Here is a 12,614-nt window from a genome sequence, read left to right as displayed (position 1 = left end):
AGGCAAGGATAAACAAGGACATTTTTATTACTTTTTTAATATTACTTTTTCAAGTGGCCTCTGTCACAGAGGCTTTCTTGTATAATTATCTTTTTACATGTAGTTGCACTTTTTGCGTCGGATACAGCAAAGAAAATGTTTGAGGTATGTTCCAAATCATCTACGTTGTGTAACCATTTGTATTGTATTACAATGAGTTTTCTCATCTTTAATGATTAGGGACAGAAGCACTTCCTAGTGTCTGACAGAGAAGATTAGATCTTTGCAATTATGTAAAATGAACCTTCCTTAAAAGCTTTTTAAATGGATCCATAAAGCCCAATATTTATCCAAAGTTAATCTGAATATATTGTACTGGAATAATCTATTTCCTAAAGCTTTAAAAATAATCCAAACCCCAACCTTTAAATACACAAGTTTTATATATACATGAACACTCACTGCATACTGTGCAGCTTGTAGGGGCAGCCTGCCTGACCCTCTTATCCTGTTGGCAAAGACACATCTCTATTTGAAGTCAAATAAAACCATCTGACTTGTCATTTCGTCAGCTGTTCAACATCCCATACAAATCCCTCTCCCCAGTAATTATCACACACATATCCATCCATTCTCAGCACTCAATTTCTCCTTTGTCTGGATGGCTTCTTAATTCCCAGAGAAGAAACAAATGCTTTGTTCACATACTGCATAAAGCAGATTCCAAGCACATTACTCAGAATTCTTCTACTCGCACCCCCTAGGATACCAACCCAAAAAACCATAAACCAGACACAAAGATGCAGCATAAGGAGAGAGAAAGAAATAGACAAGGAAGATAAAGAAATACAAAGAAATGTTGACATATATATGTTTATGTGCATCCAACATGTTCAAGGCCATTGAAAAAAAATTAGCGCAGCCTACAAAAGGGCTATTATCACAGACAGAGAATATATTAATGGTCTCCTTGTAAGCTGAAACAGTGATCACTTGACCACTTTTTAACCAGAACTATTTTTTTAAATACGCAATGAAGGCTTTAAAGATGTTTCAGTGTTGTTTCTTTTACTCGTCACATCAGGTCACCAATGAAAAAAATAAATAATTAAGCAATTTTGTAAAGGAGATACAGTATTTTGGACCTAGGGTGCATGAAATTATTTTTAGGACCTCACATATTTTGACCAGAGTTTAGAAAGAAAGAAAACAAAATTAGAGAAAAGTTGAAAAGGCCCAATCACAATAAGACCAAATGTTGGCGTTTTTGTTACCTGATAACGGTCAGGATCAGCACCTCCTGCCTGGGCTACAAATAGCCCAGATCCATCTTCAAGTTCCATCTCATCAGGTGACCTCTCGAACCGAACTCTCTCCAGTTCATCGCAATCCAGAAACAGCACAACTTCCTCATCCTCGACACTGATTGCAAAACGCGTCCAGCGATTCACCAGGGATGGGATATTAAAAGTGGCAGCAGCATATGAAACCTGTGAGCCAGGCTCGGTGTAGTAAAATATGATTTGCTGCTTATTACCTTTGACCTCAGATAGCTTCACCCCAATGTACACAATGGACTGAGAGGCATCAGTGATGGAAAACAACATTCCTGCTTTGTTAGTGCTTGGCTGTATATGGAAAATAAGAGAAAAGTCCCTAAACATTGGATTTGGTAGGTGGTACTGAGCCACCTGTCCTGTGTTGGCATCCTCTCCAAATACATAGCCTGGATTCTTGTCAGGCCCAAAGATTTTGGTGATTTGTTCTGGTGGAGGATCTCCAATCAACTGCAAAAGGCCAACTTCTACATTTGCTCTCCCTGGAAAAATAAAAAAGAGAATACACCATAAGGAAACATGTCTGTGTCCATCCAATAACTTGAAAAGATCTTGGTATGATTTGGTGTTTCTCCTGTCTAAACAAGAATGTTACAAATATTGAACTGATTTTTCATCAGAAAGTACAAGTTACAATTACGTGATCAGTTACACAACACTTTCCTTACTCAAAGTGAATTCTTGGAAATTGACATTACCTGCTATTGATCTTATGTACAACCATAAGTCTTACACTTTGTAGTAAACTTAATGTTTTGAACGTGTGAGGACATTTTAGTATTATTCTGAAGAAGGCCTCATTAAGGTCAAAATCTTGGCATATGCTATCAGTTTATTCCACTTATTGGAGTGTAGCTATCTTCTTATTTTTTGTGTTACCATTGAAATTGTATAGTCTACAAAGCCACTGACAAGATGTGCCTCCACTTGATAGTTTTCTTTGCTTCGAGATTTGGTGTGCACCTCCTCTATTTCTACTTTAGCATAAAAAAAGACAGTTACAGCTTTCCCGAGTGAAATCTTGCCTTTTTGTGCATTAGTCCCAGGAGACACGCTACTTACAGAATCTTCATGGGAAAATTCTTACATTTAGAGCAGCTGAAGTTTTAATGACCCTAAAATTGAAAATCAGACTTAAGCCATATACAAAGGCTCTTTCATTTATGCAGATGGGCACTTCTGGAATTGGCAACACATTTACATCTCGGTATATGACCCTCAAATTAACTTTATCACTAACATTCATTTTTGGCATTTCTAGAATACCTTATATTGACTTGTCTATTTTAGCTATTTTGTGATTGCATGATACTTCGCTTTTTTTAACTGGCCCATGTTTATTACACAAACAATCAAAAAAACTATTGCCAAGGAAATGCTAAATTGGAATGGAAATATCAATTGGAAAATTGACTAAATTGAAAAATGTACTAAAATGAATTTATCAAAACTCCCTACTGAATATTGTCTACTTTGTTATCTCTGTTGTTTTATCAGAAATGTTGCCAAGGTATATTGAAAAGTTCACAGCCCGATCCCATTAGTTTCCATCCCAATGGTTTCAAAACCCATATGAATACTTGCAGGAAAAGGGTTCATGATCACATAGGAGTCTACAAGAGCAAAAATCTGTGAAAATCTGAAAATATGTCCATTTGCATGGTTAAACATCTGTTTTCAGAGATGCTTCATGAAAAATTATTAACAGCACAGCAAGGTCTCGTAGAATTCCAAGAACATACATGACCAATGTAAATTTTCTAGAGACTGATATGAAAAATGGTGTATCATCTATTTTAGATTTAGACTGCAAACCTAGAATATGCACGCTAGAAAAACACGGAGCTTTATCTCTTGGCCATCATGGACTTCTCTAATCATTAACATTGGTTTTTAACTGGTACCTGCCCAGAAAAATGCAATACATTTCTTAGCCTATTGAAGAAAACAATAACAAAAGGTCAAAATAAAATATATTTGACTCTGTGGCATTCTTTGTAAACTATACCAATGTTATTTTCCACTTACGCTGCTATCATGGAAAACGAGACAAGCAGGTGGAAAAAAGCAAATCCGACTTCTCTAATCAAATGTACTGGCTTTTTGAATGGTTGGATGGAATGCAAGCCACGCATGAGATAAGCAATGCAAGTACTGGCGTTTTAGATTAATGTCCTACAGTTAACATAACTGGCCAGTGTGTAACCCCTTTCCCTGCCATAGCACACTGCTAGTCTTGCTAATGATTTTTCAGCCTTTTTTGGCAAAAGAATCACATATACCTGGGAATTTTTAAACCAGGTTAACCGGGCAATTAAAAATGCAATTCTCACCAACCTATACTGATGTACTAAGTAGCAAGAAGCACTAAAACAATTTTAATTTTCACTAAGTTTGCTATTTTTTTAAGTTTTAGAAGGGCTTTGCTTTTTCTTATCAAGAGTAGAAACAGATATATCACAATGGGTGCATGGGTCTCCTACGCAGAATATGATCTGGGTGTAAGATGCATAAATGCCGAGCTGGGCAAAGTTTAAATTATATTCCTAAAGAATACGCAGCAAAACTAAAGAATAAATATAAAATGAACATGGCAAAAACACTTTAATTGAGTCCTATGAAAATATCTGCAATCAGCACACTGTTGAAGCTGAAACTGTAGCCTAAACATATTATTCCCAGTAATGCATAGGGGGCATCCATAATCACAGTTGTTTTCTTTTATAATTGCGTAGACATATGTTGTCTATGTCCCAAAACCACTGTTGAGGAATTCTAGCGCAGTGTCAGTTACTAGATAATGACATTTCTAAGAAAACCTCTTAAACCTTCTATTTTTTAGATATTAACATCCAAAGAAATCAGAGCTGCTCATTCTTGAATATGATTCAAGTTCTAATAATTGTGATACATTGTAATAGTTAATGCCACCCTAAAATCAAATTCAGTGGATCATCGGAACCTCGCTGATCCCTACCTGAAGATAAATGTAAGAGATTTTCCCAAATGTGGTATTTGCCAGGACACACATACTGTACATGAAACTTACGTAAGTGGAAAATATGGCTGTTATAGTAACCCTACCCCTTTATAATCTAAAAATGTATTTGTATCTAGTAAGTACTACGCAGCAAGATATCACTGTTTCATGATACAACCATTCTAAACACAAAAGCTTATGATATCCATTCATAAGGCAATGAAAGAAGAACTGCAGGATCTGAAAAACAGCTACAATGATTTTTTTGTCCGAATTTAGTTACGTGGTGATTTACAGATGCCAATGTTATCAGAAAATGTGCACCCCATGAGGAGAACAGCCTGTGCATAACGAAAAGTTTCAGCAACTGAACTAATTGCTGCTGAGAAGAACCAACAGCTGCCCTGGCTGAGAACACAATGCTCATCTCTGTGGGAGCAAATGTTTGCAGCTGGATTGTCTTTAATGATGGAAGTATGAAGATCAATTGTACACATAACCAGATCACAGCTTGTACCAAGAATTTGCCAGTCTAATGCCAGGTCAACCAGATAACCCAGCCAAGCGTCTACTCAGTCCATCCATTCATGCACAGAAGCCAAGTCTGCAGTCACAATGAGTAAATGTCCTGCTTTCTAACGCATCGATGCACTTCTACACGTCTAAGGTGGAGTTTGATGGTGGCAGAAAGCAATATGCTGCAATAAGAATAAGTGGGATGATGGATGGCATGTGGGATGGGAAGTAAGGAAAACTTGAATATGTGATGGAGACTGGATGCAAGTGAAATGATTAAATGAGAAATGGGTATGTCACATGAGAATGAGACTAATATAGGTTATGGATGTTAAGAGGGTCCACACTTGGGTTGGTGAACTGAGCAGGAAGCGTCTATCATTCTGTACTCTTACTGGGTGTTGTCCCATCAAACCGGTGGGGGCAATAGTTAATGGGTTCTGGCACATACTTTATACAAAAACGACCTCCAGCAGATATTGAAAAACATGTTGGTGTGTCTTGCTATTATTTTGTTGTGTACAGATTCAGTCTTATAATATTAATAATCACTAACACATGTCTGGCTTCACAATTATTTTGTACAGAGACACTGATGTTTTCTTAAGGAAAAACAAGTTAAGTTTTATGCATACAAATGATGATTTAAAAAAGGGTTAATTTGATGTTATCTAACAGGAAACCTAATATATAGAAAATGATTTGCTGGACCCATATTGTAATAAACGAGAATGGGCAATAAAGGTTTCCCTAACACATTTAGAAGAAATCCAATGCCAATATCAGGTTCCTTGTGAACGTTAAGCAGCATGTCTATGTATATGCCAGGCTTTATTGCACATTTTATTGGAGGTAATCAAACTGGGTCTATTTATTCTGACATGTTTGTTTCATTGAATGGAACTACTTGCATACTTTTTCTGGATTATATTTTTGAGGCTTTGAATAATTGTTATGTCCTGTCTACCCTTTGTACTGCGCTGCATAATCTGATGGTGCTATACCACTACTAATGTACAGAATGGACAATACAAAAAAAACAGCCATTGGTTGACGTTTCTGTTAGGAATTACCTTAAATTATGCAGCCCTTGAAGTTTGCCACAGTAGTACCTTGCCTGAGATTTCAGCTGTATGGTCCGAGTTAACCTTTTCATTTTGTAAAGACGACTCTACAATTATCACAGGTCTTAAAGGAAAATTCCCCCATATATGTTAATATGACTGGTATCAGATTAAAAAGGTTTTCAAAACTACTGCGTCATTTTCTTTTTAAGACAGTTTTCACTTACTATAATATTTTCAGGTAGCTGAACATTTTTATATGTTTTAATTCTGTTTATTAGCCTAACCTACTAGCATACCCTGGAACTCTCCAGGTTTGGCCCAGAGAACTCAGAGAGAAGCACCGGTTCTCCAGGTCAACACCCGAATCCTCCGGGTCGCAGGAGCTAGGTCTTGACATACCCTGCTTCCATTTAAATGGGAATGTTTCCTGCATTGTCAGGGAAGGAGTTTTCAATATTGCCTCACCAACCTGGGTGGTACCAAAGAATTTTGCACCCAGGAGTCAGTGACCCTAGGCTCAGCCTTTGTACGAGCAGGGAACTAGCAATGGCAGCCTCCAGCTCTGCAGATAACAAAATGAGAGATTGACCAGGTTTTTGTCAATGCCGACCTACATTACAGTAAACAGTCCTGTACGTTATGCTCAAGGAGAGATTTCTGTGGGAAATACAAGTCTTCTGGCTTGTATGGTGTATGTAGTGGAGTGTTTAATAATACGTGCTACAACTTTATGCTCAAGGAGAAGAGTATTTTTTTCTGTAATCATTACTCTACCTATGGTCCCCTGAGGAGATACGGAAAGCCTACCCATGACCAATGTTAAGAACCTCTTCTACAAATTATCATAGCTGCACAGGAAATCCTTCTCAGGAATGGAGACATATGACACAGGAAGATTTATCTCCCCTAAAAGATTCCAGCAGGCACCCTGTACAGTCTTGCAGAACCCACAGCATGGTACTGAAGGTGACACTAGGGAAGAAGCATTATAGCTTTGCACCAATCCAGAATTAACTTGGACTAACTTGAATCGGTCATTGAGAGTGCTGGAAAAGATATTACTCAGTGAGTGGCTAACCCATCACAACCCCCCCCCCAAACAAAATTGGCATAGTATGACATCACACCACCAGGAAGCTGCAAGTGACATCACGCAAACACCAGTGTCCTGTCATGAGACATCAGAATGTGGATAAATCTGCTTTACATGCTCATTTGGTTAATCCTGACCTGACACTTACAGATTTCAACTTGCCCCTGAACAGAGACACAAAAAAAAGAAAACAAAAATCCATGAAAAGATCTGTTATCTGGAATAAAAAAACAGTGTAATTGGCAGATCCTGTACTATACTTGCTAAAGCACTCATCCAGCTGCAAGGCCGGTTATTGATCCTGAGTACACAGCCCTTTCATCCACTGCCAGCTAAAAAAGCACAGTAAGACACAAAACACTAGCGTTCATAGAATATTCAATACCTGGAATTTTTGTTAGGCTTAAAAATACATTTATAATGATCTTGTTCTGTGCTAGCCATAGAGGCATTTACAGTTCATGACTTAAAGAAAATGTAGTGCTGTTTACAGACAAAAAATTAATGCCATGGTCATTTGGAGTACTTAATCGCATCCTAAAAGCGTCATGGGGGTCAACTCTCCACGAGGAATAATGTAGGGCCCTGAATTTCTAAAGCCCCTATTCAGCTTCCCTCAGCCCTGTGGGTCTAGTAAGAATAAGGACTCTACAGGCACTGCCTTGCACTTCCGTGCCCAGCCTGACAGATGCTCGAAAATGATGTCATATCCTGACATGTCCTCAAACAACCTATAAGTGGAACCCAACAAGTCAAAGGGTCTGAAGCAGTCTTCTAGGGTTTATAAAAGATAATCCAAGTGTCCATTGTATACAATGTGTAGAAATATATCACTTAATGTGCTAAGTGTCCACTAAATGCAATTTTCTTCATATTGTGACCCAAAATATGATGGCAGATAAGAACCAGCTGGTACATGTAGTCTGCTACTTGAACTATTTTAAGAATTCAGGCTTACACTGTTTGGTTATTTGTCAGGGCAGCTTGCATGCAAAATGCCTTTACATTATCAAATAGCACTTCTGCCTAAAGACAGTTCCACATATCCACCATCTTTGTTGGAGACAACACATTTCCTATTGTTGCCTACAATGAAAATTGTAATAAGCACATTACCTTTCACAATTATGTTCTGCAGATAATTGGCAGTTGAAAAATCACTTACCTATTGAGGAAGCAGAGACCTCACCTGTCTCTGAACCTATGAAATAATGAATATATGCACATGAAACCCCAGAATCCTCCTCAGGAAGAGAGTCACAAGACACTGGGAGATGTCTCTCCCCCAGAAGATTCCAGCAGGCGTCCTGTATGGCCTTACAGAACCCCCGGCATGGTACTGGAGGTGACACTAGGGATGAAGTATTACACCTTGGCACCAGCAGTAAACAGAGAAACCATTCCAGGAAGCGGTGGCACTGAGATTTAAGAAGCCCCTCCCAATCATGCAAAACAGCCTTAATTTCCAGCACATTGCTATGATTCAGATAATTTGGTAGCATAAAATTGTCAATTCCCAATTTGTGGCAGAAGAGGAGATTGCTGGGGAAAGGCAAGCAGCGAGAATTTGGTGCAGTCAATTTTGGCAAAGAAAAAGCAGTCTTTGTGTAATTATTTCTAAAAGCTGGTGTAGAAGCTTTAGTACTGGTTAGTAAATTTGGTTCAGGTGTACTTGCAGCAAAATGCCTTACTAGACTAGATGCATGTGTATTAGGAGCCAAAGCCCCATCTGCAGTGGCAGCTATCCCAGAATGTTTAGGAAGCTCAATATTCTGATCAGACCGATTGGAGTTAACAAAATGATTTTGTATATTTTCCCTATGTAATAATGACTGGGATGAATTTATCACATCATGGGATAGGCCACTGACAGGAGACCCTGTAACTTTCATTGAAGAAGCATGGTGCATACTGTCTGTGTGATCTGCATGCATGGTCTGTGAGTTCAAACTCAAAGAGGTGGTATCTAAGTGTAGTCCTCCTAATTCCAGGTTTCTGCTTTCAGAAAAAGGTGGTACATTCTCAGCTCCTTCAAGGTCATCTCCTGAAAAAGATCTGCTTACAGGTTCTGTGGTCAAAACATCCACTGTTGGATTCACAGGAAAAGAAGAAATACCTGACTGATGAGTCCTGTGATCCCTTGAAGACACGTTCTTCCATAAGGTCACATTATCTGAGTCGGGAAAATAACTATTTGTATTATTTTCTGTAGTTGTGTCATTCTGTCTAAGACCTTTTTGAGTTAAATTATCAGGCATATTTATCCGAAAGCTCTGAACAGTCCTAGGAGTCGCCTCTTCCAGTCCATGAGCAGGTACATGATCAGCAGGTGTCATCGTGGTCTGCTCAACTTTATCTTCCCAGCCATGCACAAAGTTCCTTATTCCTTCTGCAACATTTAAAATCTCAGCCCCCACTCCAGCAAGATTGTTCTGATGTGTATTTTGTGGGGTTATTGGTCCCTGTGACACAGCCAAATCATTGGTTTCATCTGCTACTACAGGTGTAGCAGTTGTGGCCACATAAACATTCTCCTCTGTATTCTGTAACTGGAAAATACTAAATATTGCTTTTTCCTGATGTTTTGGTACACCTGGGGGAAATGCAGTTTGTTGGTTGCTTGAAGTTGGATCACCCTTCTGTGTGGCTACAGTGTCATCAAGCTGTTTGACTGTTGCTGCAGGTTGAGATGCACTAGATTCAGAGGGAGATGCTGCTGGAGTTGCATTACCTGCGTTTGATGAATGAAGCTCTGCAGGCGGGGGATGCTGCACAGTTGTTAATGCATCAGGCACAGGACGCTCTGAATGGGGACCCAAACTAACCGTTTCATCTGCGGGCTTCTGTGCAGGAACAGATGTCGTGACTTGATTCTGGTTATTTTCCCTAATCCAGTTTAAGCTACTTGCATCTGGCGGCACAGTGGATGGTGGCTGATGACTTGCAGGTAGTAACGTAGCAGAGGAAAGGTGTTCGGCATGCTTTAATACATCATGCAGGTGATGCTCTGTATCCGTAACAAAAGTTGCAGCTTCTTCTGTCGGCTTCTGTGTAGTAGCTGATGTTGTAACTTGTTTCTGGTTTCCACCCCACAACCAGTTCAAAATCTGTGCACTTGACAATGCAGGTAGCGTGACAACCAGGATAGCTAGCACAGGATAAATCCATGTAAGAGCCATCGGTGTGGCTCGGAAACTCTACGGATGACTGTTCACGTTGATTTGTCCTCTAAAGCAAGCAAACTACACATTACCCTTCAAACAGCTAAAACTACAGGAGGTGGGGCCATAAAAATACTAAACCAAACCTCCTTATCAGAAGCCAGCCCCGCACGAGTGAGGAAAAGCTGAAACAACTGCAGTGCACTTTACAATTGACCTCACTCTTGACAGACGACATAAATTGAAAGAAATATTTTGCTACAGATAACAGAAACTCTCAGAATGCACACAGGTTACAATGAGGTAGCATGGGCTTGAACTCTGCAGCCAACATATATCTCCTACGAGGCACACTATCCTACATACATTGCCGTATGTATATAGAATATACACAGTGTATATATATATATGTATATATATATACCTTATATGAATTTACAAAAGGCATACCGTTGTGAATCTAAGAGCACTTTTACTTTAGGTTTTTTCCTAGTTATTTTTTAACTAGAGTGGCTGGTCCATCCCTAAATGTGGCACTTTTACCACTTGTGTAATAATATACTCTTAACTCCTTCTAGACTGTAAGCTGTTTGCGCATGGTTCTACTTAGCTCTTGTTTCTGTAAGTCGACTTGTTATGTTGTTAACTACTTGTTATGTCGTGTTTACCCATTATTGCAGAATATGATGGCACTATAAAAATTAATAAATCATAATATAAACACAATTATGGTACTTGCTCAAATCACATTGAGAGTTAAATAAAACAAGGGCAGATAATGCTTAATGTTCAGTTTATGTGTATTAGCATTCATGTGTATGTAGCGCTAGGGCAAGGCAGGACAAATACTGGCTTTTTTTTCACCATTTCATACTAAATTCTATTGGTGTATCCTCGGCTCCTCAAAAAAATCAAGTTAACTCCATAATTTGTATGACTGGATCCTAGTCTGAACTAGAGCATATATTTGCCCAGCCATCTCAAGGCACTAAAGTTAGTAGGCTTATTAACAAATTGCAGTCTATAATGACTAGCAGAGTTATCTGAACACAAACAAGGTCTTAATTAGGAGCCATTGAATCTTAAACTATGGTCTGTACTGAGGGATAATCACGCCTGAAATAAAGTAAATCTGAAACAAGTGAGCTAGTTTCAGGTCAAAGTGCTCTCACGCTCTATTGATTGTTGACCTCTCCTGATGAGTGGGATAGTGACATGAAGAGAGAGGACTGGATGTGTTTCGGCTCTAAAAGCAAGAATTACAAGCTATGTATGTATTATTGTTCATATACAGTATATATTCATACAAACACAGGTCCATCCATGAACACATATCATGAACATTGTGTTTTTGGAAAACTTGCCTAAACAAGATTCATAGCCGTGCCAGGAATTCCCAATGTTTGTGCTCATTTTCAGGCTTGACAAAAAGCCAATCAAGTGAAACAAAGAATACCGGGATAAATTGGCATGTAACAAACGCATGCAGCAGAGAAGTATGAATCGCTCTAGAAACATCTCACAATTACAGTGAAATATCTACACACAATCGTTCATTCTTTACGCATTTTGGTTAACCTCCACCAAAATACCAATTTGAAATGAAATGAAGCATGCTCAAAAAAGGAGTTGCAACTTTTCTTTATTTCTTTGTGTAGTTGGGAAATGTCGTCACAGCTTTTCTTTAGTAAAGCTACCTATAGCCTACTTTACTAGCAAGAGGTAAAAAACCCACCTCTTGCACATAGGAGCCAATGTACTTAGATGAGTGAAAACATGATCCTATTTCAGGTTGTTCCTTTGGTCCTGCTCAACTGGAGAAAGTATATGAAATCAAGCATAAAGGTCATTAATGGCCATGGGCAGCATGATTCAAATGTACCTTACACTTGCATGTCTTGCTGTGAATAAGCGTGAGATAAATGAAGGTAAGGGTGGTCACACATGGGCTATGATGTCACTGTACATGACTACTAAATTAATTACCTGCTCAGTCACATCTTTGAACACCCTTTTCAGTGTTTTTCAGTTTGTTATATTCCAAGTTCTAAGGAGTTTACAAGTAATTGTTGAAGGTGGTTTAGTAGTAATCTATGAATCATACTACACATACATACTACATTCCCTATGCATTTTTTTGCAGATTCTCCTACTTTCTTCACAAAAACCATTTGAGATCCACAGCAGTCATGAATCCTGTCTTTCAATCATGTAATTATGACAAGTGGCATTAATAGATCCTATTCATACAGAAGTTATATGGCCACTTAATATACATAATGAAAGGCATTTCTGTACACCCGAGTTAACAGACAGATCACACGACACATCTTCAAATGAGAGAATACAGAAATAATTACTACTTCAAACAGTACTCAGAGCTAGATGAAAATGATAGATACTTTGAATAATTTCATAGTTTAACGGTGAAAATGTTAGAAAATATGTTTATTGTTAAAAAAACATATTTTGATTCAGCAC

General features: G+C 38.5%; 1 protein-coding gene across 1 annotated transcript in view; it reads right to left on the bottom strand.

Annotated features, from left to right (window-relative positions):
• Positions 1-10,151, bottom strand: part of LOC149290603 (collagen alpha-1(XVIII) chain-like) — a 36,704-nt gene extending 26,553 nt beyond the window's left edge. Inside the window, exons 1-2 of the mRNA XM_089488411.1 lie at positions 8,174-10,151; positions 1,254-1,798 (exon numbers count right to left, since the gene is read on the bottom strand). Of these exons, the coding sequence (XP_089344537.1) occupies positions 1,254-1,798; positions 8,174-10,151 (2,523 nt within the window). The remainder of the gene's footprint in view (positions 1-1,253; positions 1,799-8,173) is intronic.
• Between the last annotated feature and the right edge of the window lie 2,463 nt (positions 10,152-12,614).

The sequence above is a fragment of the Sceloporus occidentalis genome, unplaced genomic scaffold (genome assembly GCF_023333645.1).
Source record: "Sceloporus occidentalis isolate IW3139 unplaced genomic scaffold, rSceOcc1.0.p SCAF_38, whole genome shotgun sequence".
NCBI classification, from domain to species: domain Eukaryota; kingdom Metazoa; phylum Chordata; class Lepidosauria; order Squamata; family Phrynosomatidae; genus Sceloporus; species Sceloporus occidentalis.
The sequence above is the reverse complement of the archived record's forward strand: the minus strand, read 5'-3'. Positions and strand labels throughout refer to the sequence as shown.